Raw genomic sequence first — 26976 nt, 5'->3', positions numbered from 1 at the left:
TATTCTTAAAATGTTCTTGATTTTACCATGTTCTGAGTTTTATTGTGCAATCTCCTGGGAATTAGGTGTTTATGTGAGTCCATACATTCTTTGTGAAGGCCTCTTTCCATCGATCGCGCGAGCGTGCACGCTAGGCCGAAATTCTATTTTAAGAATTTAGGCCCAGCGTGCACGCTCGCGCGATCGATGGAAACAGGCCTTAATAGACAAAAAATGTTAGGTCGTAAAAAAGATGTCACGGGACCCCAGGCTTGGCCCCCAGGCTTGGCCCCCTACTATACAGCAATTAAACGGGGCTTTTTGACTCCAGGCAAACAAAGTTTCTATCATCAAAGGATAAAGCAGTAGCGTAGACAGGAGGGGCGCAAAATTTGTGTAGGAGAACAGATTTTTATGAAACTGTAACTATCTATTCGTGAATCTGCTCTCCTACACAAATTTTGCGCCCGTCGAACTCTATCAAAAGTTACAGCCATTTTTGTCTCCAGCTGCAAATTATTTCGAGACAGACTTTATCTATTCGTGATATAAAAAGATAATTAATGTGTCATAAGAATCTGCTCTCCTACACAAATTTTGCTGTCCCCCCCCCTTGTCTACGCTACTGTAAAAGGTTTTTTTTTTCTTCTTAATTTTCATCTTAATTTTTGAAAAAAATTATCGAATCACGCTTTTTTATAAGAATGGTGTAAATCCATTTCGTCATGGATATTCTTAACTTTTTTGGGAAAATCATCCTTTAATATTTTTACAGTATTCTTAGGTTAGGATCCTAATTCAGACTAGATTCAACATTTATGTACTCTCGGGTACCTAATAGCCGGGGGGATTGGAATAAGCAGGGAGGGGGGGTTGCAAAAAATCTCAAAACTCAATAAGCACCCCCCACCCCGGGTTGGTATAAAAATGTCCTGGGTGGAAAATGTTTGAAAAGGAGGCTAATACAGCAGAAGTAGGACAAAAGAAGGAACTTCAAAAACATTTTCCCAAAAATTAATAAGCGTAGGGGGGACGGCTATTAATTTTGGCCATTTTCATCATGGACATTCTTATAAAGTGTATTCTTATAAAAAATGCGTGTATGTTCCACTTGAAGCGGATGGACTTTTAATATCAGGGAACGATTGAAACAGTCGTATTTTCTTACAAAGTTTCTTCTCTCTAACGCTATTTTACATAACCGAAACAGGTTTTAACTACAAAATCTACAAAAAAACTGGAAACAATAAATTATCAAGGGGAAATAATATTACAAAAAAATTCGAGAAAAAATAACAAATCAATTTTTGAAAATAAAATTGCTGTTTGTTGTTTGAGGAAATAAGTTAAAGAATATCTATAGAAAAATATTATGAAAAAATAGTAAAAACACAACTTTTACTAAATTTCTAAAAAAGTTGAAATTAAGAAAAATAGATTTCGAAATAATATTTGATTTAACCTCAAAACTTCTGAATATAACAATTATAAACCTTTTGAGACAAATTCTTGCTATCCTTTGATACCCAGATGATGTTTTTAGATGAAATTTTGTGTATCCCAGTTTAACGAGGCCCCCCGCTTGGGGGAGTTCTTCAATTGTTTTATATTTATTGTAATTAATAAATTTAGAAATAGTGATCCATTGCTTACCTAAAGTTTCCTTGAAATTTAGAAGATAATATATGCGGTCAATCCCTCATTTAAATCTACAAAAATTATATAATTTTAAGAACGCGAACTTATTATCTTGGCTAAAATTATCAAATATTATATTAGTTCCCGAGGATTTTAACTCAAAATTCTACCAATTTGGTTTTCAGTTGCATTATCAATGATCAATAGCGAATTGGGGTAAGTCTATGGTAAGTGTGACTATCTGTATCCAATAGCAATCCTATCTGGCACAAATTTTGTTTGCTTGTCTTGACAAAAAATCTCACATTTGCCTCATAAGATTGAATTCTTTCCTCAGTTAGCACGAAACGTTTCAACGTTCATCCAACGTTATATGGACGTTGTGAACGATAGATAAACGTTGAAACAACGTTATGTGCGAGTTAAGCAATGTACCATAATGTCATCGGCATAAAACTTCAAACCAACATCCATTTAACGATCATCTAATAACGTTGGATGGACGTTAACACAACGTAGCGTGGTCCCCATGCCATTTACAACGTAAATCCTCTTTCATCCTTTATTCTAAATCCAAACTACATTTGACTATCTTCACTTGAGGTATAAAAATCACCTTTATCTTCTTTGAACTGCATCAGAACAAAAACACGGTCTGTCGGCTCGAGCCTCATGTCCCGACTGGGGAATGTTATAACATAGCGAGTGTTCAGCGACATTGTTTTGGAACTGTTCGTGTGTAGCCTGTATAGTCCAAGGCACAGCATGTTGTGTTCTTGAATTGATTTGACAAATAAATCGCCGTATTCGTTGATGCGCTAAAATGACAAAAATGGAATTCAGTTTGACGCGCTAAAGTTGACAAAATAAGAATTACATAATGACTCCACGGATTGCTGGATCTCAGAACATTGAATGCGTTGATTATATAATGTGTCCCAAAAAGCGTTACTTGAACTTAGTACAAGTAGGTAGATAAGAGGGGCATAAAATTTGTTTAAGCAGAGCAGATTCTTATTAAATACACGTTTTTTATAAGAACATCCAAGATTTTTGAAGCCTTGGGATGTTTTTGAGTTTTAAGCCTAAAAATGTTCTTAAAATGTTCTTATAATTGCCATTTTTTGACCATTTTTACCCATTTTCCTAAGAAATCGGTTTTTTGAGTCCATAAAGCCTTAAAATGTTCCTAGCTTGTTCTTAACATTTTGGCTGTCGAAGCCTTATGTTCTTATATAGTTTGTTCTTATAAAAACGTGTAGTAATCATCTTTTTGTATCATGAATATATAATTACAACGTCGTAAAACTCTTCTCTCCTACACAAATTTTGAAGACCTCTTGTCTTCGCTACTGACAACTTGACCTCACTACTTACCCCCATTGCAGCAAAGTGTGGGTCATCCAACGATAATTGATCGACACGACATCTATTTCTTGTTGCTGCGATACTTTCGTTTTCTAATACACCGTCCGGCTTCTTTCCTTCCGCTAGGATTTTATCAAGTTCCGGGTTGACACTTCCGGTTACCAGATTCAAGACCAAGGTCAGCGTATCTTGATTGAAGTACGTCTGATAATAAACAGATGAGATACATTAAATTTTACACCTTTTTTTGAAGACAGTTTGACACTTGCTATGGTAGTTGAGCATGTTTTAGGATATTCTATTATTCCTTTTCAATAAATGGGAGGTCTCAAAATTAGACCTTACTAGGGTTAAGTTACCCAAGATAAGAGTTTGATTTTATGTTCTAAATATCCTCAAGTAGTCTAAAGAGATTTAAAGATCGAAATCAAAACACAGGCTTTTTTTATCATACTACCAAGGCAGATAAAGCTTTAGATTGATTATCTCCTTAATGCCAATTTACTGCGCGAAGTCTAAGAAGCCGAGAAAAGAGATGTAGTGAAAACCGAACGTAAGTGTAGTCAATCTACTACAGTTGAGTCTCCATAATTCGAACACAAATATGTTCGAGTTAAGGAAACTTCGAGTTATGGAGTAAGGCTTACAAGGCATTGTTAAATGAAGGGACCATATAACTTGTCCAAGTTAAGGAGACATTTAAGTTATAGAGCTTCGAGTTGAAGAGACTCCACTGTATTCGATTACCGCACTAGCGAGGAAGTCAAGAACAGAACCACAAGCATACGATTGAGTCATCCAAATTCCTTCAAATCCAAACCCTTCATTTTAACTTAATATTTATTATCTCTTTAATATCAACTTACCGCACTAGCAAGGAAATCGAGAACAGATACAGTGAATACACAACCACAAGCATATGATTGAGTCATCCAAAGTCCTTCAGATTCAAACACCCTTAACTTGATAACTTATCCCCTTAATGTTTTATCTCCTTAATAACAACTTACCGCACTAGCGAGGAAATCAAGAACAGATACAGTGAATACAGAGCCACAAGCATATGATTGAGTCATCCAAATCCCTTCCGAGGAACATTGCGACTGTCTCTCGTCGTCCAAATATAAAGTGTTCGAATCGTATACTGAAATCAGAGTCAATTTTAAATGAAAATTTGTTGATATAGACCAACATGATATTTCGTTTTCATTATTATTAAGATAGTTGCTGGCAGACAAAATGTGCATTACCTTATAAACTTCAAGTAGTTTGCCTTCAAATTTCAAGAAAGTGAACATTTGTTCCTATATGTAGAAACCCCATTGCAGTTGAAAATATAAAGAGTGTGGCAAAACTGGAATGATTTTCATTTCATTATTAAGTACAGTTGCCTCTCTCTAATTCGATTTTTAAGGCTTTTCGATAGTAAAACAATGTCGAATTAGAGAGCGTCAAATTGTATGTACAAAACTCACCTAGCTCAGTTATCATACGTATATTTTCTCCTGTAATGGTATCACCGTTCGTATCTAAATTGCATGTTCCGATTGCCATCAAAGCGTTTTCCGAGTATAACATATCGAAAGAATTTTGTACGTTGAAATTCGATTTGTATGAAGGTAGCTCGTCATAAGGCACTGGTGAGGTTAAAGTTGATTTACTGATATTGTCAAATGTCATTGCTGAAAAAAAAAACAAGAATTTAATACAGTTTAAATTTTTTCACCGATTTATAATCGCTAAATTAAATACGCGCAGAAAATCATGTATGGATCTAAAATCGCAAAAAAACTCCAAAAAAACTACAAAATTTTACTGCCCCTGCCTATAGTAAAAGATTTGTCTAATTCATGGTTTCATTAAGGGTTGACACGTTGCTTGTCAAGCTACAATTTACATGCGTTCTTCTTTATCCCATCAGTCTTCCTCTTAAGCTTGGTAATCACTTGTGCAAAAAATCGGGTTTAAGTGCGTCTATGTGCGCTTAATAAGTGGGTCGAAAACATTTTTGCTTTTTAGTGAATACGTTCACTAAACGCACTTAAGCGCATTTAGACGCGATATTTTTTGCACAAGTGAGTACCGAGCTTTAAAGTTTCTTAATTCACGAAAATACACGCAAAATGCGCGTAAGAAATCCGTAATATTTGATTTCCCTTTGAAAAAAGTATTTCGATTGCGATTCATGTAAATTTAGTATCCGCTAAAAAGTGAAAATACTTGAACCTATGAACTTGAAAAAGGCACGGAGGTCGAAATATCGTTATAGGAAAAATGTGTTATGTTTTATTTTGATTTGGTTACACATTGCTTTTTATGTTTAAACATGGGGGGACCTAATTCCTAATTGCCGGAGGGGGGGGTTGGAAATTGTACTTCTGAAAACCCAAAAATATGGTAAATATAGGCTAAAATCAGGCTTTTTAAAGCAAAATAAGGGGACTTCTTTTTGCCAACTGAAACTATTCTTAAAGATTAATAAACAGGGGGTCCTAATAAGGTCCGGAGGGTTGGAAAATTTAACAAGCGGTGGGGGGCGTTTATTTGGAACCTAAGAGTATAAAAGAATAACTCCCGTTACCTCTCAAATTGAGAGCGACCATAATCACTTCTTTATCTGACATAGCTTCATGTTCTTCTTGCTCAAAGACCACATTTTTAAAGGGTGATAACAAAATACACATATCCGCTGTGTGCACGTTCACTGCCCTTAAATCCACTCGGCTGTACGGTGAACCCTAAAAAAAAAAGAATCACATGGTCAAAACAAATTGCCGTAGCAACGCCAGCGTCATAATTCTTTTAGCTAAAGATTTGTACGACTTTCAATCCCACAATTCATTTCGGAATGATTGGAAAATCATACTTGTTTTTTGATATTGTAAGTAAAGTAAGTAAGTCTGCGACTGCAGTCGGAGGCGACCCGAAGGCTCCTCTTTCGATAGCCATCTACCCGAAGGTAGGAGAGGGCACCATTACCCTTGATCCTTCTCTTAATTGCTGAGCACGAATCAGAGATGCATCAAGTACCATTTTTACTAAGTACGAAGTCTTAGGTATGACCCGGTCGAGGACTGAACCTAGGATCTTGCGCACCGTAGCCACGTGCTCTACCACTGCACTACGGTCACTATATAGTATGTAATCAATTGTGTAAAAACAATTAAGGCAAAGAAGGATGGAATGGGATTGAAAATCGTACAAAGAAATAAATTGTGGTGATTAGTGATTATTTCAAGATTCACCGCGGCGTGCTGTTACCCTAACAACGCTACCAGGAGAGCTTTCCAACTATTATTTTAGAACGTAGCAACAGCAAAAACCTCTACAAGAATCTTTTTAGATAATTCGTTTGTAAATTTCCAAACTTTGCCCTAAGATCTAAACTATATGTTTTATACAAGTAAAAAAATTATAAAAATTTTAAATAAAATCTATATGGTCAATTTAATTTGTTGTTCTACGGGCGTGACCGACCCAGCATTTGCTGCAAACGAAAAAATAATAATATTGAATTTCCTATGCCACAGATTCTAATACTAGTCACACTAGTAACACTTTTAAAAAGTTGAAAAGAATCTAGAATCATGAATGCTATTCTATTACAAACTCCATCAAAGATGAATGATGAATTTTCGACCAGGATTATTTGAAAATATTACTTAAAGCCTAATTACCTTCATTGATTAATGAAAATCTTATTTTTATTTTACCGACCGACCGAGTCATATTTTACTAACGATCTTCCCGTAGAACACATATAAAATTGGTCCCGCCTAACTTACAGTGACTATATGAACATCTGGGAATGTGTTGATTGTTGACCACTATGAAAAAAGAACAGATTAAGTTGAAAATCTTCCTGGATAGGAATAAAGGTTTTTTATAAGAACATCCAAAAGTTTTAAAGCCTTCAAATTGTCTTAACTTTAAGAGTTTAAAGCCTAAAATGCTCTTATAAAATCACCTTAATTTCACGATCTTCTAATAATTTGGGAGTTTTAGATTCCACAAAACCTTAGACCATGTTCACACGTTACTGTTCCATTCCGAAACGAAACGAAACGGTTCCGAAACAAGTGTGAACGTGAAAATTCAAAACGTCAAAAAAGCAGACGTTACAAAGAAAAACAGATCGAAACGGTTTCGCTCCACTTTTTTCATCGGAACGGAACTGCTCCGTTTTCTTGCTCCAAACGTTACGAAACCAATATGAACACATTTGACACGTAACAAAAATCATACGGGAGCGAAATTGAACAGTAACGTGTGAACATGGTCTTAAAATATTTTTAAAATCTCGACATTGGTGCTAACCTTCCCTTATTATTTGAGCTTCGAACTAACAATTTTAATTGACTTATCCAATTTAATGAAAGTGATAAACTGGATCCAAGAAACTTGATATCTAAGAATGAACGGCATTATACCAAGAAAAAAATATTGTGGAATCCTAATATATATCTCTCGTAAGATTCTCTTACCTCTCTTGCTAAGAATTTATCATCTCCCAAAATGATGATTTTCTTTAGGTCTTCGTATGGTTGGTTGCTCGCTCTCAATGGCTGAATCTACAAACGAAAAATTAAAGATGGAATAACTAGAAAGAAATCTGATACCGTAAGTTTTGTATTACATACTCGTTGTTTTGTGAATCTGGGGATCAACCTTTGCAGCGTCAAAATATTTACTATAGGTTGGTCTATTATCGACATCCCTCATCTAATTTCGACACCCTTCTTTAAAGCTGGATATAATAGGATGTTCGAAATCGCTGACGAAAAATATAATTCAAAATTTCCTACTGTAAAGTTTTTAAATACAAAATATAAAATCTGCCTGAAGGTCGAGAACGTCCCTGTATACATACATCCGATTATAAAAATATAGGACGGGTCTCCTGTCTACAGATAACATTAAAATATTGATCAAGATCTTTGATTTCTTACCAATTGTTGTAATCCAAGTGAAGGTGCACGAACATCAGAAATGACCAAAATGACCACGTGGCCATCAAACATCTCTTGTTCTGCTACTTCTAATGACTGCAAAGGAAAGATTGATTTTAATTAAATATTACTCTAGGAGCTAAAATACTCAATAAGGTATAGCAGCAGGATTGTCGAATGTCCTATTATGTAGGATTTTAAACCACTTTTCCTTCATAAGTAGTGCGACCCGAGTGGTTTTCATAGAAATGCTAGATTGGAAGTAACATTTGAAAATGTAGAATGCGGAAACAAAGAAAGTGCTAGATTCAATCCGTAACCCGGAAATACAGCGCAAATCTTAAGGCTTCACTTTTTGTTCCTTGGGAAAGGTTGAAGATCCACCTCTGGTCTTCAGCTTTAAGCTCAAGAGTTACTTCTCGTATGCACTAGTTAAACTCCGGTTATGGAGTTTCTTAAAATCAGTGTTTTCATTTGTGATTGTGCGTAAATCCGATACAAGTATGATTAATCACGATAGTCGGGTTCGATTTCCCGATATTTCCAATTTGATTTCCCGATTTGGTTTGCGTTTGCGCTCGCACTAACTAGGGTATACTCTTTTAAATTTTATGTTAGATATATTAAGAAAGGTTGACCGCGATAAAGATGTTTGCATAATGGTTCGCTATTCAAAAATGACAATTACCGACGTTTGCAGTCGTCATTACGGCTGTTTTATTTGTAGACCAATTTCGAATTTTCTGATTTTTGCAAGAGAGGTGTAAAAACTGACCCTTACCGTCCGCACACATCCAGCACCCATTTTTACTTAAAGTCCCCCCCCCCGGGGGCGTGTCTTAGCAACAATATCAACTACTTACCATAATGGCGTCTTCAAGTAATTTTTCAGGGCACCAAAAGAATGTTCCAGTCTCATCAAACATTTCTCGTTTACTGTTCTTATAATCTAATGGTGGTAATGTCTTCTTTTTCATGCTGCTACTGTTGAATTTGTTCAAAGTTTTTCTGAAAAAGATAGAGAGAACCAAAATTATAAAATTACAGTCTTGTATCTATTACTGTACCGCTCAGGGAAGCTTGTAGTCGTTTAATGGGTCCCTGCCAGTGGTTTGCGTGAATGCGTGAATGGGGCTTTTTTAGTTGCGTGAATGCGTGAATTGAAGAAACTTGCGTGGACATCTGAAAATCCACTTTTTGATTGCGTGAATGAATGAAATAACGCTATTTTTGTGTGACTAGTGAATTTTCTCCTTTTTTTGTACAGATTTCCCTGATTTTTAAATGTTTCCCCGATGTTTACCGACAAATTTCCCGACTAAAAATATAATTTCATGTGCAGGGTATGTGTGTCTTCTGACGTTAAATGGACACTGTTATGACGTAACACTACTCACCCATTCATGGTAACTTTGTTGTTGTACCCTGGGTTGTCAAGGGAAACAGTCACGTGATTTTTGCCGTTAGTTGTCGAGTGATCTTTCTTTAAATTTTCGAAGGATCCCTCTAATGACACATTACTTGAACTACCTAAGAATGATGCGGAGAATGATGACTTTGGTAGCAGAAAACTTGAAAATTTTGAGATGGGTTGATTTCAAATGACGTGTTATAATTGACAAACAGAACCATAAAATTTTCTAGCTAAGGCATCATTATTAAAATAAATATTTTGAAAACGATAGGTGTTACACAGTCATTTAGTTTATGTATTCGAAGAGCTTCTCTTCTAGGGAAATGTTAAAGGGAGATTGCGTTCCTTAAAGCTATACGCTTAAATCACATCTAGCAAAGAAACTTTGTATTATACGAGCTCCTTATTAACTTGCGGTTTTGTAGAGGTCTGTGACTCAGATCAAATTCCAATCTTTATCCCTAGTAAACTCCTAAATAATTTTGATGAACTTACCTGACATACACTTGCACTTTGGAAGCATGCGTTTCGAACTCGTATGATTTGTGTGACATCGATCACAATAAAAACGAGCTCTAAACACAGGTAATAGGATTTTAAATATTGTTAAGTAATAAATATTGTGTCTCGTTATATTCAAATTTAAAAGATTTGACTCATTTATTTTCTACAAAATGAAGACTTTGAAGCTCTCTTTCAATCCGTAGTAACATCTGAGTGTCAGTCTGAATTTTCTGGTTCTAATAAAAGAACGTATACCTTGCTATTTAATTTTAAAAGGCTTGATACCCGAGAGGTTGGGGGCACTCGATTCAAAAACGACCGTACGTGCGGCCCAAAATTAGGTCTTTGAAATCGGAAACCTTACAGTGCAGAGAAAAAGGTGCAAAATTTGAGCAAATTTGAGCGAAAAGTCTACCCTTATATTTTTTGACCATTTCCAGGCAAAATATGGTCAGATTTTCGAAATTTTACACACTTAGAGGTTTAATTTTTCTCATCTTTGCTGATTTTGACCCTGACAGAGCACTTTGGGAAGCTTTAAAATATACCCCTAAGGGCTGCACGTGCGGTAGGTCATTTTACCTTAAGTGCCTCCCCCCAGGGCTTGATAAAAAGTAACACCTTTGAAGCTACCTTATATTACACGAATATTACTAAAGTCTGTCTCAAAATAATTTGCAGCTGGAGACAAAAATGGCTGTACCTGTTGATAAAATTCGAATCAAGTTGCGATTTTGTGCTTGTTAAAAAGATATTCGTGAGTGGAATATTATCAAGTAAAAAAATTGAGGAAAAAAAGGAAAATGAAAATGAAAAATGAAGAAGAAAAAAATCAATTTCTTGTAGAAATGTGGTATAATTACTATTTTCACAGGAGTGATTCTTCAATCTTAAATCATCATCACTGTCGAAAATTTTTTCAAAAATATTCATTCAATCAAAAGATATCAAACAAAGTTTATTGCTGGTTGACTCTATAAAGTAGTAAAAAAAGACAAAAAAACAGCCTTTTGTCGATCAACTTTCGATCCTTTTTTTTCTCAAATTTTTTACTTGATAATATTCCATTCACGAATATCTTTTTAACGAGCACAAAATCGCAACTTGATTCGAATTCTATCAAAAGTTACAGCCATTTTTTCTCCAGCTGCAAATTATTTTGAGACAGACTTTAGTCATTTTATTAACACGAACTGAAAAATTTCGTGTTAATAAAAACCCCCTTAATTAAAACCAGACGTGGTGTCCTTGAAAAAGCAATAAAATTTGTGGTGGCTGGTCAGAAAACACTATGAGAGCGATTGTATTCACTTCATTGTAATACATAAGGCTAAGGGCAATATTCATGAATAACATTTTTGTTAATTTTTGGAGTGTTAATTCCAAGGCCGTTGAATACTTGCCTAGTAATATTCGTGTAATAAGGTAATTAAAAATGTTTCGGAAAAAAGGACAAGTTCGAACAGTGCGTGTATGCGGGGTGGGATGCGGGAAGTGTCAACTTACTTTGAGACATCATCTGCATCCTGGGATATGAAGAATGCCCGTGATCCTTTTGTTAGTCTCAACGAACTAGATGGATTGATCGCAAATCTATGAAAAGAAAGATTTATGTGTGATATGTTTAGGTGGGGGAGCCATCTCTGAGAGTGGATATCCAGGAAAATAATCTCTCCGAGAGCAGGTATAAAGGAAGGAAATCCATCTCTGAAAGCAGATATCCAGGGGTTTAAGTATCTTCTTAAGACAGTATCAATCTATATTCCTCAAAATGCCGATATAGATGCCTCATAAAATACAGTGGGCCCTTTCTAATTCGAACAACTATTATTCGAATCTTTCTACGATTCGAGCTAAAATATTGATCCCCTCATCGACGATCCCCTCAGCTGGAAAGTCTTATAAATTACTCTCTGTAATTCGAATCTTTCTATAATTCGAAGAAAACCTGAAGTCCCTTGAAGATCGAATCAGAGAGAGTCAATATTGTACTTGATAAGATCTCTATGACTTACATTTCTCCTTTATCTTTGTGGTGTACTTCAACAGCAATTAACAATAGGTTCAACTTTGTGAAGCAAATCCTGAAATTATAAGATATTGAATTTGGTAATCGGCAAAAGGAAAAATTAGTGCTCAGTGAATGTAGATTGATTTATTGTAAATTGTAAAGCGAATGACCATTTGCTAATGATAGGCTAAGCATGTAAAAGCTTCGGTAATGGTTATGCCATGACAGATCACCCATCTTTCCGTATTATAAATGAGGCCCCCAGTGGTAACTCTGATCACGATATCACGCAGTTTTTTGTCTTCAATCACGATCACGAAAATCAGCAAAAAAAATGGCTAATCATGCATCCCTTTGAAAAAGTCCAAATCACGTATCACGGCTCAAAAATGTTTTCAAATCACGATCACGTTTTGACCTTTCATCACGCAATCACGAAAAATAATTTCTAAATCACGTAATCAAGTTACAAAAATAAAGTCCCTATCACGTCATCACGCGATATACTTACTCGACAGCTTTTGGGAAAGACATTCCAATGAAATAATCTGATAACAAAGTGGAATACATTTCCACAGAGACACCAGATAAATACGTCTCTCGCCAGTTGTCTTGGTAGTGTTTGTTCTATAGAACGAAAAAAAAATAAGAATAGGTTCTTCCCAGCGCATAACTATGGATAATAGACTTGTTAAGACCTGACAAGATTGTCTAACAAGTTGAATAGACTTGAGCTCATTTGTGAATAGGCTTTAGAGTCTATTTCTGTCTGTACTGAAATTTGACCAAGTTTTGTCAACAAGTTAAGTGAAGCTAAATTCAGTCTAGCTGTAAGCCCCAAGACTAGGATGAATGAGGGGGTGAATGACTTTTGTTTGTCCTTTTGAAGTCATCTTTTAAATAATGATACACAGGGTTACTTGAAGTGCCTTGAGGAAATGTAATTGAAGCTCCCCCGGGAGGGGGGTCGGAAAATCGTCTTATAAAATTTAAAAACCTTATTGCCGGGGTTTGAAAAATTGCACTTAATAACACTATTCCCCCCCTCCCCCCCAAAAAAAGGTAGTTACCCAGCTGGCACACAGCGTTGTTTCAACGTTTATCTAATGTTCATAACGTCCATATAACATTAGATGAACGTTGAAACAACGCTGTGTGCCAGCTGGGTATAGATTAACTCCTAACCCCTAATGAGGTATGAGGGGTTGAGAAAATTTGAAAAATTTACTAACGGCCAGGAGGGGGTCATTTATCAGGCACATAGGAGCAAACAATGATAGAAATTGCCAATCACAAACCTCATTTTCTCTCATAACGAATAAGTTAGCAAGAAGTGTTGAAAATCCTGGTGCATTGCATGATTGAGCCATTATGCCAAGTTTCAACTGAAGAAAATGATAAAGACTTTGTCATAACAAACAATCAAATTCTTAAAGAGTTACCCCAGCTGACACACAACGTTGTTTCAACGTCCACCTATATGTTACAACGTCGATATAACGTTAGGTGAACGTTGAAACAGCGTTGTGTGCCAGCTGGGATTTAACATTAATCTAATTTTTTTTTTCGGATCAATCAATTGATTCGTACACATATTTTGAGCCTCGCACCCCTGTGTCCAGTGCCTGCTTGAAGGCACAGACCTTCATTTGGAATACACATTTCTATCAAATGGGGATGAAAAATCTATTTTTCGAACGTCAGTGGAGATGGTTATGAGTGCAATTATTTCCATTCAATGTTTCCGAATGGGATAAAGCTATATGACACATGGACTGGAGTCGTTTATAATGCGTGTAAATACAGTAGTGTAGGTGTTATATGATAATACAATTATCGTTACGGGATTTAGATTGTATAAAATAGTTTTAATCAATTTCATTATGACTAAAATTGATCCATCCATTACTTTTTGCTTTACTTCTGCTATGTCTGAATTAGTCGTCTAGCTTGCTAGACTATAGGACACATTCCCAGTGGGTTTAAAATTTTAGGCTAATTTAGCGGATATTTTTTACATTGAGGGATCTACTGGGTCTGTGACACGGGGGTGTAAAATTTAAAACGACTCTTTTGTCCTCAATGTTTGAAGAAACAAAAAATAAACTCCTGGTTAAACTTTACCTCATCAATACAAACAATAGCATCACCATTCGATTCTTTCCATTGTGGACAATTGTAAATGTGTGCCTGAAATACAAAAAGATTAATTCCATATTCCCATAATGCAATATCTATGAAGATATCTTTTGAATATTCTTCTCGAAAAAAATCATTTAAGGCATATTTACACATTATACTATGTAATCAGAAAGAGCGTTATCAAAAGAGACCATAGTGTAAAGGTGAAGATCCAGCTACAGTGTGCAAGGTTGTGATCTCCGGACGATTCATAATGAAAACTATCCAATGAGAAAGAGTGGCGCCTTCCTCTACTTCCGAGCAGACAGCTATTAAAGGAGCCGTCCGATCACGGACTTACTTAGATTTATATATTCGAAAAACTGTTAAAAAGCAGTAATAAATATCATGAAGTTCTTACTTTACTAGCTTTTCTCATTAATTGAACAATACATCTCACGTGACGGTAGAATTTCTTGACCAAGATGACCCTGAAAAATAAGAGATATGTTAATGTTAATGTTAATGTATATATTCTTTAAAGTCGAAAAATGTGTACAAATCTGTACTAGCTTTAAAGCTAATAGAGCTCGACTGCCTATTTTACAAAATGAATCATTCATCATCATCTGTTAATGCCCAATCGCTGACGATTTCTTCTGTAGAGCATTTTGGTTTGTAATTTGAAAATATTTTTGTTTGGTTTTGTAATTTTTTAACGAGGCGTAGTTTTGTTCTTGGGCTTCCTCTTACGCGCCAGTTGAATCCTTTATGGTTATTGCTTTTGTTGAGTTTCTTTGCTTGTTCGTGCATCTCCTTGATCTTTTTCCGTTCGTTGATTGTGAAATCTTCCGTTATACTTACCTGAAAGAAGCAAGTTTCTTTTAGCATGTGTAAATTCTTCATGATAAGATCTTTGTCATGTTGACTTTGCAGGGTGACTTTCAGAGGACGGCCATTCTTAGTTTTTCTGTCTCCTAATCTATGGTGAGTAACATTGATTTCTGGAACATTGATGTCATCTAGGAGTTCTCGGAACCGAAATATGTCATATTTTTCCCCATTTTCTTCTTTTTCCTTATCTGGGCCTGAATATTCGAGAAACCCGTGAACGATCATATTCAGTTTTCTAGATTCTACGTCTCTCCTTTCACTTTCTTCCTTCCGTTTTTGTTCTTCGGCAGATTTTATATCTTCTTTTTGCTTCTTGGTAATCTCGGCGTATGTTTTCTTTGATGTTTCCTTTATTATTTCTGCTGTGTGCTTTATTTCCTCCTTTATCATGCTTCTTGTCTTTTCCTCCATCTCTTGTAGTTTTCCTGCCAGAAAGGTTTTGAGGTCATTTTTGATGGAATCACGGGTTTTTGTGTTGGTGTTGACCTCATTGTTCAGTTTTTGTATGACGTCGTCTTTCTTTTGAAGTTCATTTTGCATCATATGTTGAGTGTTTTTCCCTACTTTATTTCTTAGGTTTTTCGTTATTCGTACGCAGTTTGAACATAAGTAATGATCGTTGTAGGATGTCACGAATATTTGTAGTTGATACAGGGGTAACTGTGTGCACTCATAATGAACTGATCTTTTACATTTTTTGCATGTTAAGCGATCCAGGTCTTCGTCTTCAGTACATCTTGACGGCGTGCAAGCTTGAGGTGGTGAGGCTGCTTCGAAAGGCTGATCTTTATCCATTTTGATGTTGTTTTCATGAATTTTGATGTTTTTATTTGTTTTCAGCCATTTTTTCGAAGAGCGTTGCAAAAGCGTCTGATCTAGTTGAATGTATAACGCGCGCTGATTGGTTTAATTCTTAACTTGGGTCACGTGGGTTAAATAATAAACCAATTAAATTCTCCAAATTCTTACCTTGTAATATTCCCAGCATCCTCCGCATCAGGGTTAGTGCATTTTTTATCACATAGAATAATCACTGCGTCTGCTTCTTGCATCTGTACTCTTTCACAATCGTGGTGCTTGTATATAGTACCAACGAAATAACTGACTTTCGAAAAATAACGTTGCAAGATGGATTGTATGACAACTGTCGGGTGGTTTCTAAATAAACATGTTTTTTATTATAATCAGGGAATCCTTTTCAACACATTCGCTGCCGACTACAAGTATACTCGTTGTATGATTATTTGTGGTCTTCTCCCCCGAGGGATAGCTGACCGAAAGTGTTCTAAATGACAAACACTTAACAACAAACCTTTTAAGACCACTTGGGGGGTACTAGGATTGGCGGTTGAGGGGTATGTGCGGACGGGATAATCAATAACTGACATTAGAGAGACCGAATTTTTAGTGAAAAAGTGCCCTTAGACGGCCTTAGAAAGACTTTTTTGAAATAATTTCCTTCGATTTTTGAAAAATGTAATACCCTAAGAGAGACTTTTTTACAAATTTTTCTCTCGAAATCAAAAAAAATTCCTAAAAATCGTAAATTTCCGACCCTTAGAGGGACTACTTTAAAATTTTCTAATTTGTGTAACCCTTAGAGAGACTTTGAAGTTATTGAAGTACTTAAGCTCTCTGGCTCAACTCAATTCTCGAAGGTAACCTGCTCCTAAAATCATTTGGCACATAAACTCCGAGAAGCCCTCAGAGTAGCGAGCACCTCACCAAAAACCGGAGTTTTTCATCCCGTTTCTTAGTGAGTTCCACTTTGACGATTTTCAAAAAATAGAAGCCTTTCAAGTGTTTTGACGCAAGTTCGACTTTTTTGATACTGCAGGAGCTTCAAACGTTTAAAGTGACGTCAAAAAATCGAATGTTTAGAGCCCAAAAACCTGGGCTCAAAACATTCGAAAAAGTCGCAAAGTGGAATAGACGTTACAGCGTAGAAAAAAGCCGTGACGTCTAGTATAGGCTACCCTTATAGGAGATTTCTTTTAAACTGCCATTGATGAGGTAGACTTAACTAACCATACCTACCATCATTTGTTAGACTAGAAATTTGATTTTACTTACGGAGCTAAGAATACAACAGATGTGTTATTGAACGCTCTGTCCGGATGTAGAAAATCTTGAACAAATGCGGACACGGTCTCGTCCGTAATATGTCCGGTCACCACCACGTGCCTGTATGAAAAAAAAGTTTTTTCATGAGTATTTTTTGTAAGAATATGAGGCTCATTTTTTCATTACAACGCCTAAGAACAAATTTAGAACAATCTTTGCATTCGAACGCTTTTGGATAAGTGAATAAAGTAAGCATATTGAAAAAAACTATTTTTACATGAGTGTTCCCGTTTCATATCAGACACATATTTCATATCAGGACGATGGCTGCCTATTGTTATATTATGCTGATACAAGCAAAGTATGCTCCACACATGTCAATTCAATGTGAAAAAGCTTGTAAATTAAAATTAACGAGTAAGCAAATGAATTTTGCTCGCAATTTTGAGCGGTGGTGCTGGCGGCGCTTTTGGAAATTATCTCATTGACTTTTGATTGATTTTGGTCTTTTATATAGCGGCGCTTTTGGAAATTATCAAACAGAAGTATACTTACTTTTTGCCGGGCGTTGTTTTAAATTTCCGATCATATTTTGTATGTGACGAAATGAAGTCGAAAATCATTGGGATGTATGAAGCAAATAAACCCTGAAAGATTAAAAGTTTTTTTAAAGGGATAATCAGATGGTTCGAATATTTTACCTGTAAACTTATGTAGTTCCAAGGGAAACCTTTAAATCTTTTTGCTAAACTCACTTGTGGGATTTTGAAAATTTAAGTTCAAGATGACCGGAAAATGCATTCAGAGTAAAAGGATTATTTTGAAAAATAGATCAGAAAATTCTCAAAAGAATACGCGTTTTTTGAAGCCATCGGATGTTCTTAACTTTTTCAGTTTTAAGGCTAAAATGCTGTTAGCATATGTTCTTATTTTCGCCATTTTTTGAGTATTTTTGTCCATTTTCCTAAGAATTGGGTGTTTTAGAGTCCGCAAAGCCTGCAAATATTCTAAGCATGTTCTAAATATTTTGGCCATCTAAGCCTTATCTTCTTATATAGTTTGTTCTTAAAAGAAAAACGTACATTGAGGGCAAAGCCTTGCCCCGTTAGCTACAGTACTGGTCTTAGAATATTATTATCTTCTCTTTCTTCAGAACTTCTTCAATCAACCAATTGAACCAATCAGAAGAGTGCTACTTACCAAACCAAAGATGATAATGAGCATACAAAAGACACGGCCAAGGTATGTGTTACATGAAAAATCTCCATAACCAACTGTCGATAAGGTCACCTAAGAAGGTGATAGAAAATGTTAAATAGCGAACCTATGCTTTCTCTTCACTGACTGAGAGCGACGGTAAACCAGCACTTTTATCGTTAGTAGGGGGCCAACTCTTAGGATCCGTGACATTTTTCATGGGACTCAGTAAGTCGAGGGTGATAGCTATCTATCCGAAGGTAGAGGAGGGTGCCACTCTTTCTCCCTGGATTGCTCCCCTGGATTTCTCCATTTACCCTTGATCCTTCTCTTAATTGCCGAGCATCAAGCAGAGAGGCATCAAGTACCATTTTGAGAATCTTTGGTATGACCCGGCTGGGGGTTGAACCCACAACCTTGCGAACCGTAGCCGGATGCTCTACCACTGCACCACGATTCGGTAATAAAAAAGGGTTAAATAGCGAACCTATGCTTTCTTTTCCCTGACTGAGAGCGACGGTAAACCAGCACCTTTATCGTTAGTAGGGGACCAACCCTTAGGATCCGTGACATTTTTCATGGGACTCAAACACATGTGGTTAGTTCGAAAGTAGAAAGGTTTTTATGACTTTTCTGAGAGAGGGGTTCGCGAATTAGGTCCGGCTAAAGTCCTTAATTTTGCGGGTTATTTCATATCGCTTCAGTCCCTCCGAATCCATAAAAGGGTAAATAAACTTGTTGGAGGGATGCTTTCTTTGTGTATTTTACCGAACAATTTTCTGTATAAAAGGGTAAATAAACTTGTTGGAGAGATGCTTTCTTTGTGTATTTTACCGAACAATTTTCTGTATAAAAGGGTAAATAAACTTGTTGGAGAGATGCTTTCTTTGTGTATTTACCGAACAATTTTTCTGTATAAAAGGGTAAATAAACTTGTTGGAGAGATGCTTTCTTTGTGTATTTTAACGAACCGAATTTTCTGTATAAAAGGGTAAATAAAAACTTGTTGGAGAGATGCTTCTTTTGTGTTATTTTACCGAACAATTTTCTGTATAAAAGGGTAAATAAACTTGTTGGAGGGATGCTTTCTTTGTGTATTTTACCGAACAATTTTCTGTATAAAAGGGTAAATAAACTTGTTGGAGAGATGCTTTCTTTGTGTATTTTACCGAACAATTTTCTGTATAAAAGGGTAAATAAACTTGTTGGAGAGATGCTTTCTTGGTGTATTTTACCGAACAATTTTCTGTATAAAAGGGTAAATAAACTTGTTGGAGAGATGCTTTCTTTGTGTATTTTACCGAACAATTTTCTGTATAAAAGGGTAAATAAACTTGTTGGAGGGATGCTTTCTTGGTGTATTTTACCGAACAATTTTCTGTATAAAAGGGTAAATAAACTGTTGGAGAGATGCTTTCTTTGTGTATTTTACCGAACAATTTTCTGTATAAAAGGGTAAATAAACTTGTTGGAGAGATGCTTTCTTTGTGTATTTTACCGAACAATTTTCTGTATAAAAGGGTAAATAAACTTGTTGGGAGAGATGCTTTTTGTGTGTATTTTACCGAAACAATTTTCTGTATAAAAGGGTAAATAAACTTGTGGAGAGATGCTTTCTTTGAGTATTTTACCGAATTAATTTTTTTCTGTATAAAAAAGGGTAAATAAAACTTGTTGGAGAGATGCTTTCTTTGTGTATTTTACCGAACAATTTTCTGTATAAAAGGGTAAATAAACTTTTGGAGATGCTTTCTTTGTGTATTTTACCGAACAATTTTCTGTATAAAAAAGGGTAAATAAACTTGTTGGAGAGATGCTTTCTTTGTGTATTTTACGGAACAATTTTCTGTAAAAAGGGTAATAAACTTGTTGAAGGGATGCTTTCTTGGTGTATTTTACCGAACAATTTTCTGTATAAAAGGGTAAATAAACTTGTTGGAGGGATGCTTTCTTGGTGTATTTTACCGAATAATTTTCTGTATAAAAGGGTAAATAAACTTGTTGGAGAGATGCTTTCTTTGTGTATTTTACCGAACAATTTTCTGTATAAAAGGGTAAATAAACTTGTTGAAGGGATGCTTTCTTGGTGTATTTTACCGAACAATTTTCTGTATAAAAGGGTAAATAAACTTGTTGGAGAGATGCTTTCTTTGTGTATTTTACCGAACAATTTTCTGTATAAAAGGGTAAATAAACTTGTTGGAGGGATGCTTTCTTGGTGTATTTTACCGAACAATGTTCTGTATAATAACTCACAATCATAAAGTAGACACATTCAAAGTAGGTCAGCTTCTGTCGATTACTATCTCCATCAACCCATGGATCTCCTGTGTTCTCCAGCTAAGAAGAGAAAGAAAATATTGGGTTGCATTTGTTCTCACCAAATTACACCCCTTTTCATAAAAATATTCTAAATTTTTGAAGCCTTCGCATGGTTTTAACTTTTTGAGTTTTTCCTTAGGAATCTGGTGTTTTAAGAGTCCGCAAAGCCTTAAAATGTTCTTAACTTGTTCTTAATATTTTAGCCATCGGAGAGTTATAGTTTGTTCTTATAAAAAGTCGCGTACTGAAAAAAAATAAGGAACAGCTTATTAGAATCGGCCTCAAAGAGGAGTTCATTGCCGAAACTCATTTTAAAGGGCTTTGCCCGGGCTTTGCAGGGTTCAAGAGGAGGCTTTCAGATGGGGTGTATATACGTTTGTCTAATAAACATTTGTTTGCGTTGAAATATGGTTTGAAAAAGAGGATAGTAAAAATAAAAAGAGTCTACTGTAGGCAAGATGGAAGTTTACCACTTACCAAATGAATAATGCCAGCGGAAGCGAGAATCAATGCAAATACTTTGCCAACCACATACCCCATTGTCAGATTAGGTCTGTAAAATACACAAAAAATATAACGTCCGCCCAGTTTCATCTGGATTATCGTTCTAACGACTTTTGAGTATAAGTCTTTTATTTTCACAATCGAAAACAATGAAGATCAGGATGAAACTTGACGGACTTTAATAATCAAGTTCACGTTTTGAAGATTTAACTTGAGCCTCGTTGACATTTAGAATAGGAAATAGTGGGATTCGATTCATGATAACTGCAGTTAGAAACCATTTTCACAACATGATAGACAATTATAAGTGGAGAAATCAAGGGGAAAAGAGTGACGCACTCTCCGACCTTCGAGTAGACGGCTTTCGAAAGAGGAGCCTTTGGGTCTCCTCCGAATATCGTCGCAGACTTACTACTACTCAAGGAAATTAACAGTAAAAACAAACTACATATATGCTTACCCTGCAGTTAGAACGTTGAGATAATGTAACATTAGTGGTGCTTTTTGGGCATAAATGATTCTCAGAAAGCGCAACCCTAAAAATTTTATATTTAAATATTTATTTAGATATTTGGATATTTAAAAGTATTTATGACAATCCCCGGCAAATGCGTTTGATAAACGTGGGAGATTTATTAAAATTTGAAAATCTTTCCACCCCTGGATTATTCGAGCCCCATCCGCCGTTTATTCACCTGAGAGTAGCTAACAATGGAGAGTCCTGAATAACCGGAGACTCTCAAAATCTAACAAGGTGTGGCAGAATAGGGATATTGCAGCAAAGTCTCTCTAACTCGAACACGCACAGGAATCACAAACTTGTTCGAGTTTTAAAATTTTGTGGTGTGAAGACTTGCTTATAAGACATTGTTAAGTAATGGGACCAGAAAACTTATTCGAATTAAGGGAAATTCGAGTTGTAGAGGTCCGAATTATCTAGACCGAGGATGCATTAATTTGAAAAATATTTGTCAACAGATCAATACTCAAGGACAGGTTTTAACAAAAAAAGATCTTTCTTTACCTAGCCAGCTTGTTTTTCCGATATCTGTATGAAAGACTAAGGGTAGAAAAAGATCTTTCTTTACCTAGCCAGCTTGTTTTTCCGATATCTGTATGAAAGACTAAGGGTAGAAAAAGATCTTTCTTTACCTAGCCAGCTTGTTTTTCCGATATCTGTATGAAAAAGACTAAGGGTAGAAAAAGATCTTTCTTTACCTAGCCAGCTTGTTTTTTTTTTTCCGATATCTGTATGAAAGACTAAGGGTAGAAAAAGATCTTTCTTTACCTAGCCAGCTGTTTTTCCGATATCTGTATGAAAGACTAAGGGTAGAAAAAGATCTTTCTTTACCTAGCCAGCTTGTTTTTCCGATATCTGTATGAAAGACTAAGGGTAGCGTCAATAGATCGATATGTGTGTATATGTCCCATGCCCAAAATGAAAATTTATCGGTCGCTGAGATGAGCTGTGAAAAAAACGAGAACAAGTTATCTAGATATTGCAGGTCAAAAGATTTCTAAATACGATAAAACTCGTGATTATTCGGCGTTCAGCCTTCCAAGCGAATAGACTGATATTTATTCAACTAGATTTTGAGAGGTTGAAAGGGGGTGTTGAGTGCCCCTGTGCTCTGGTCCACATTTGACATTTTCCCATTTTCTTTAGATCTGGTCGGGTAGCTCAGTAGATAGAGCATTTGCCTTCGTAGTTTTGTCGAAAAGCTAGCTTTGATTGGATAGTCTGATCTATGCAGTAAGTAAATAGAAGCTGAGATGTTTGTCACTCCAAGTATACCACAAATACCTTATCGGCCAAAACTTAGTCGGCCCTAAGTGACTAAATTTTGGCTTGGTGACTAAAATTAGGGCCGACTAAAAATCTGGGCCGACTAAAATTTGGGCCGACTAAAATTTGGGCCGACTAAAAATTTAGAAATGGCCAAAACTTAATTATTAGTCGGCCCTTAGTGACTAAATTTTCACGAGGTGACAAAAATTAGGGCCGACTAATTTTAAGGCCGACTATTTTTAAGGCCGACTAACATTAAGGCCGACTAAGTTTTGGCCGATAAGGTAGATAGGAGGGAGACTTCTAACTTCTGGATCAACCGTCAGAAAGGAAACGATATTGCCAGAACACAACTAGACTGGATACCAACTTACCCTTAGTATAAAGTGTAATAAGAAGAAAATATAGAGCACAAGTTCAGCGACGAAGATATCAACTATAATTTCATCTCCAGTGTTCTTTTTGTAGTCGAAACAATATTCAACTGGACTGAAAAAAAAAGAATGAAAAAAGCAATGTTTATTAGGCTGCAAATGAGGCTATTAAAATTTACTAAAGAAGCATTTTTAGGAAAAATTTCCAAGCACCAAGCGAGTAACTAGCCCGTTGACATACCCTTTTCTCCTTTTTCTCCTTTTTTGGGTTTTGTAGAAGTTTCTAATATACCTTTTCATAAATTACGTTACGAACATCACTTGCCACGTTTTGAAAATATTACCATGATGATGAACTCCCAGCGGATTTTATTAAAACTACTTTCTATTTATAAAAAAATAATTTCATGCCTCAAGGGACATAATCACCATGGTAATTGTTTGAATACGAAGCAAGTGATGTTTGTGACGTAATTTATGAAAAGATCTATTAGACTAGGAAGATAACTAAGTCACTGCTCTGACATATTAAGGTCTATCAATGAGAAGGACCAAATTAAACCTCAAGAAACAATTTTAACAGCAATGGCCTTTTTCACCATCAAAATTAAAATGACGAAGAAGTAGCTGTCAGTTAGATAGATGATGGGATGATATCTACTTACTGTGTTGTTGTTTGTCGAACGTAAATACCAAAGGCCGCCATATTTGCCAAAAATGATAACGCAATCTAAAAGTATAAAATTGGGGATAGTTATTAATGGTAATGTCCAATGAAAGAGTACATCTGAATCTGAAACAACCTTAAATATTGAAGACTGAAGACTCAAAATGAGATAAAATTTGCTAGGAATTTGAGAACAAAATCTGCTTTGCTCAAAAGTGGGGAGGCTGAAGTCTCCCCAGTTTCCCCGATTCCACAGGGCCTGTGAATTTTGTTTTTAATTCTAACGAATTTGTAGGTGATATATCTAATATTTCAAACAGGCAGCAGACTAAGTTCGACTTTTGAATATGAGCTTTAAAACTCATTAACTTCATTCGACAATAGAATATGAGCTTTATAAGTTTTATGATTCTCCAAATTAAAGCAAAATTTCTTATTTATATCTTATTGATAACAGAGGTCGCCATTTTAAAAGGAGATGTCCTCATGTATAGAATAAGACCAAATGGACACCATAAAGGTTACACTGGTATTAATAAAGCTAAATTTACTCAAAAGCTTGTACTAGCGGAGAAACAAATGAGAATGAGGGTGTCAGAGAATTTATCCGTTCACTTACCAAGATTTTTCCCGCCAAATTGCGTCCCGATTCCAAATCACCCGCCATATTGGTCATTAAAACATACCAATTACTTCCATTCTCTACATACACGTGACTAGGTGATTTATTACCGTATAATTTCTCTTTGGCACGTCTTCGGTTGAAAATCCATGCGTGTAAACAACGGCCCAATACGATACAAATTAATCCACCGACCCAAATAACCAGTGAGATTAGTATAAACATATACCATCGACGTTTTCCGAATTCAAGCTCGATTGAAGCGTCGCAGAAGCCGTCTGGAATCGGCGTCGTAGTGCCATTACCCATTAAAAGTGAAGTCCCGTTTGTGCTATCACTAGACATTGTTATAAATTTTCTTAATGACGTTGTTGAAATTTATTTTCAAGATCTTTTGTTTTAAATTTCTTCCATATAAAACCATGTAAAGTATTTCAGTCCGTTATAAAGATAAACGGTTTGCTTCAGATTTTTATCATCGGAGATTATTTTTCCTTATTGAGCTAAAGTGTAGAATGAGAAAATATTGTAAACTTTCGTCAGACAGTTTGTAATAAAGAACTATCAAAGCAATAAATATTAAACCAACCATGTAGTACGTGTCCGTATAACCCGGCTTATTCAAATTGTTCGAAGTCATCAAATCTCAAATTTTTGAAGTTTTTCGAGAAATTACGAGTAATGTTGTTGCTTGCTTACTTTGATGTTTTACAATTCGATACGCTTCATTATTCGATAAATTGAAAGTCACCTCCAACAAGAAACTTTCATAAACGGTGCTCTACTATTCGATATGTTCACTTATTTTAAGATGACAATTTAATCCCCCTTGAAAATCGAATTAAAGAACGTCACCTGTACTAAATTGAGAGAGACCAATAAAAAATGTCGACACTCTAAATAATTTCATCAACCAAAAAGAATTCTATAACATTAAAAAGTTTTGACCGAAAAAACATACAAATTTAAATTCTTATCATTAAAACCATGTTAAAACCGCCTTTTGAACAAGCAAAAGCTTATCCGAAGACCGCCCCTCCCAGATGTGACGTCAAATTAAACATTACATAAACTCTTGAACTGCAAAAGATATTTTTTAATCTTCAATGTGATGTTTTAGTGTAGCCTAGAAATCTAAGCTAGTATGATTCACTTACCAGGATAAATCGGATGGTAAGTTATGACTAAACAACTAGCTTAGTATTCCAAAGCAAAATTAAAATCCGTAAATATAAAACTCTTTAAAGCGCCGAAAACGCTATAATGCCATAAGCCGCGTGTCCTAGCCTTGTGAATACGTGCTTAGTTAACTAGCCTAGTTTTAATAGTCTTTTGTTGAAAGAGTTCTTAGTAATACAAAAAAGTTTAGATTTTCGGTGCATGCTATTGTACAAACTATATGCCTGTCAGAAAACTTTGAGTACACGAATAACGAATACGAGGATGGAAATTCTAGTTCGTCGAAACATTCTTTTTGGGACAGTCACTTTTTATTTTAAGTTAAATTTTATACCCCGTACTAGACGATGTTATCGTCCGTTACAGTGATAGTAAAGGCGGGAAAATATGGCGGTATGGCGTTATGGCCGTATACGGGAAAAAATCGGCGGGAGAGTTTCGAAGAAACGGCAACTCTACCGACTGTAAACTCTTTTCTGCAAAAAAACCCGTTTGCGAATTTTCTTCGGCTTTGGGCTTTTTTCTTAGATAGTGATTCGTCTTAGACTATAACATAGTCTAACCATAGAGGTATTAAGAAAAACAGGAGTTGAATGTGTCGGTAATTGGTCGTTAAAGTCTTTTGATTTCTTTTATGAAATGTATCAAAAGAAATTCTAAGCTCGCCCGATGAAATAAGACTTTTTAGTAGAACTCAAGTTTGCTCTGAACATTCTAATTATCAGTATTGAAGATCCTAGCCTTTTAATATACAAAAATTAAAGTCTGTCCAGATATAATTGGCAGTGGAAACAAGAATGCCTGTAACTTTTGATAGTCAAATATAATTATGAAATTTTTTTTTGCTTGTTTTAGAGAATCAAAAGCGCTATATTTAAATGTATTTTTGTTTGAAAAATTCGCGATTTTTAGCGGTTTAATTTGCGATTGTAAAAATTGAGCTTTATCACTACCCCCGTTTTTAGTAATAAGTTGGAGATTTGATATTTCACAGAAAAGTGCTACCAAGGGGTATTTCGGGTCCCATATCTTCCGAAGGACTCTTTTGTTTGCCTTGAAATTTCTTAACCTAAGGTTAAACTACCACTGGTGTAAAAATGAACGTTATAGCATAAGTAGAAAAAAAGCTCAATTTTTACAATCGCAAATTAAACAGCTAAAGATCGCGAATTTTTGAACCAAAAATACATTCAAATATAGCGCTTTTGATTTTCTAAAACAAGCAAAAAAAATTTTCATAATTATATTTGACTATCAAAAGTTACAGGCATTCTTGTTTCCACTGCCAATTATATCAGGACAGACTTTAGATAAAACTTCGTCCACGAAACAAGTTTATGTTCCATTTCGTTATCCGTTCAATTTTGTTTTGAAAAGATA

The 26976-nt window shown here is 35.5% G+C and overlaps 1 protein-coding gene across 1 annotated transcript; it reads right to left on the bottom strand.

Annotated features, from left to right (window-relative positions):
* Nucleotides 1–1138: 1138 nt before the first annotated feature.
* Nucleotides 1139–24911, bottom strand: LOC136799122 (calcium-activated potassium channel subunit alpha-1-like). The gene is made up of 28 exons (XM_067055851.1): nucleotides 24415–24911; nucleotides 23794–23858; nucleotides 23129–23243; nucleotides 22317–22431; nucleotides 21426–21501; nucleotides 20939–21014; nucleotides 20396–20479; nucleotides 18143–18232; nucleotides 17498–17589; nucleotides 16952–17062; nucleotides 15848–16036; nucleotides 14406–14475; nucleotides 13988–14053; nucleotides 13162–13248; nucleotides 12375–12490; nucleotides 11868–11936; nucleotides 11359–11445; nucleotides 9844–9923; nucleotides 9332–9464; nucleotides 8798–8942; nucleotides 7935–8030; nucleotides 7470–7556; nucleotides 6771–6812; nucleotides 5567–5723; nucleotides 4461–4667; nucleotides 3996–4129; nucleotides 2995–3189; nucleotides 1139–2435 (listed from the first exon to the last, which is right to left on the bottom strand). Exons 1-28 carry the CDS (start codon nucleotides 24760–24762, stop codon nucleotides 2196–2198), a joined length of 3372 nt encoding a protein of 1123 aa, XP_066911952.1. The 5' UTR covers nucleotides 24763–24911; the 3' UTR covers nucleotides 1139–2195.
* Between the last annotated feature and the right edge of the window lie 2065 nt (nucleotides 24912–26976).

The sequence above is a fragment of the Clytia hemisphaerica genome, unplaced genomic scaffold, assembly GCF_902728285.1.
Source record: "Clytia hemisphaerica strain Z4C2 unplaced genomic scaffold, Clytia hemisphaerica genome assembly, whole genome shotgun sequence".
In the NCBI taxonomy this organism is placed as follows: domain Eukaryota; kingdom Metazoa; phylum Cnidaria; class Hydrozoa; order Leptothecata; family Clytiidae; genus Clytia; species Clytia hemisphaerica.
This window is presented reverse-complemented; position numbering and strand designations above follow the sequence as displayed.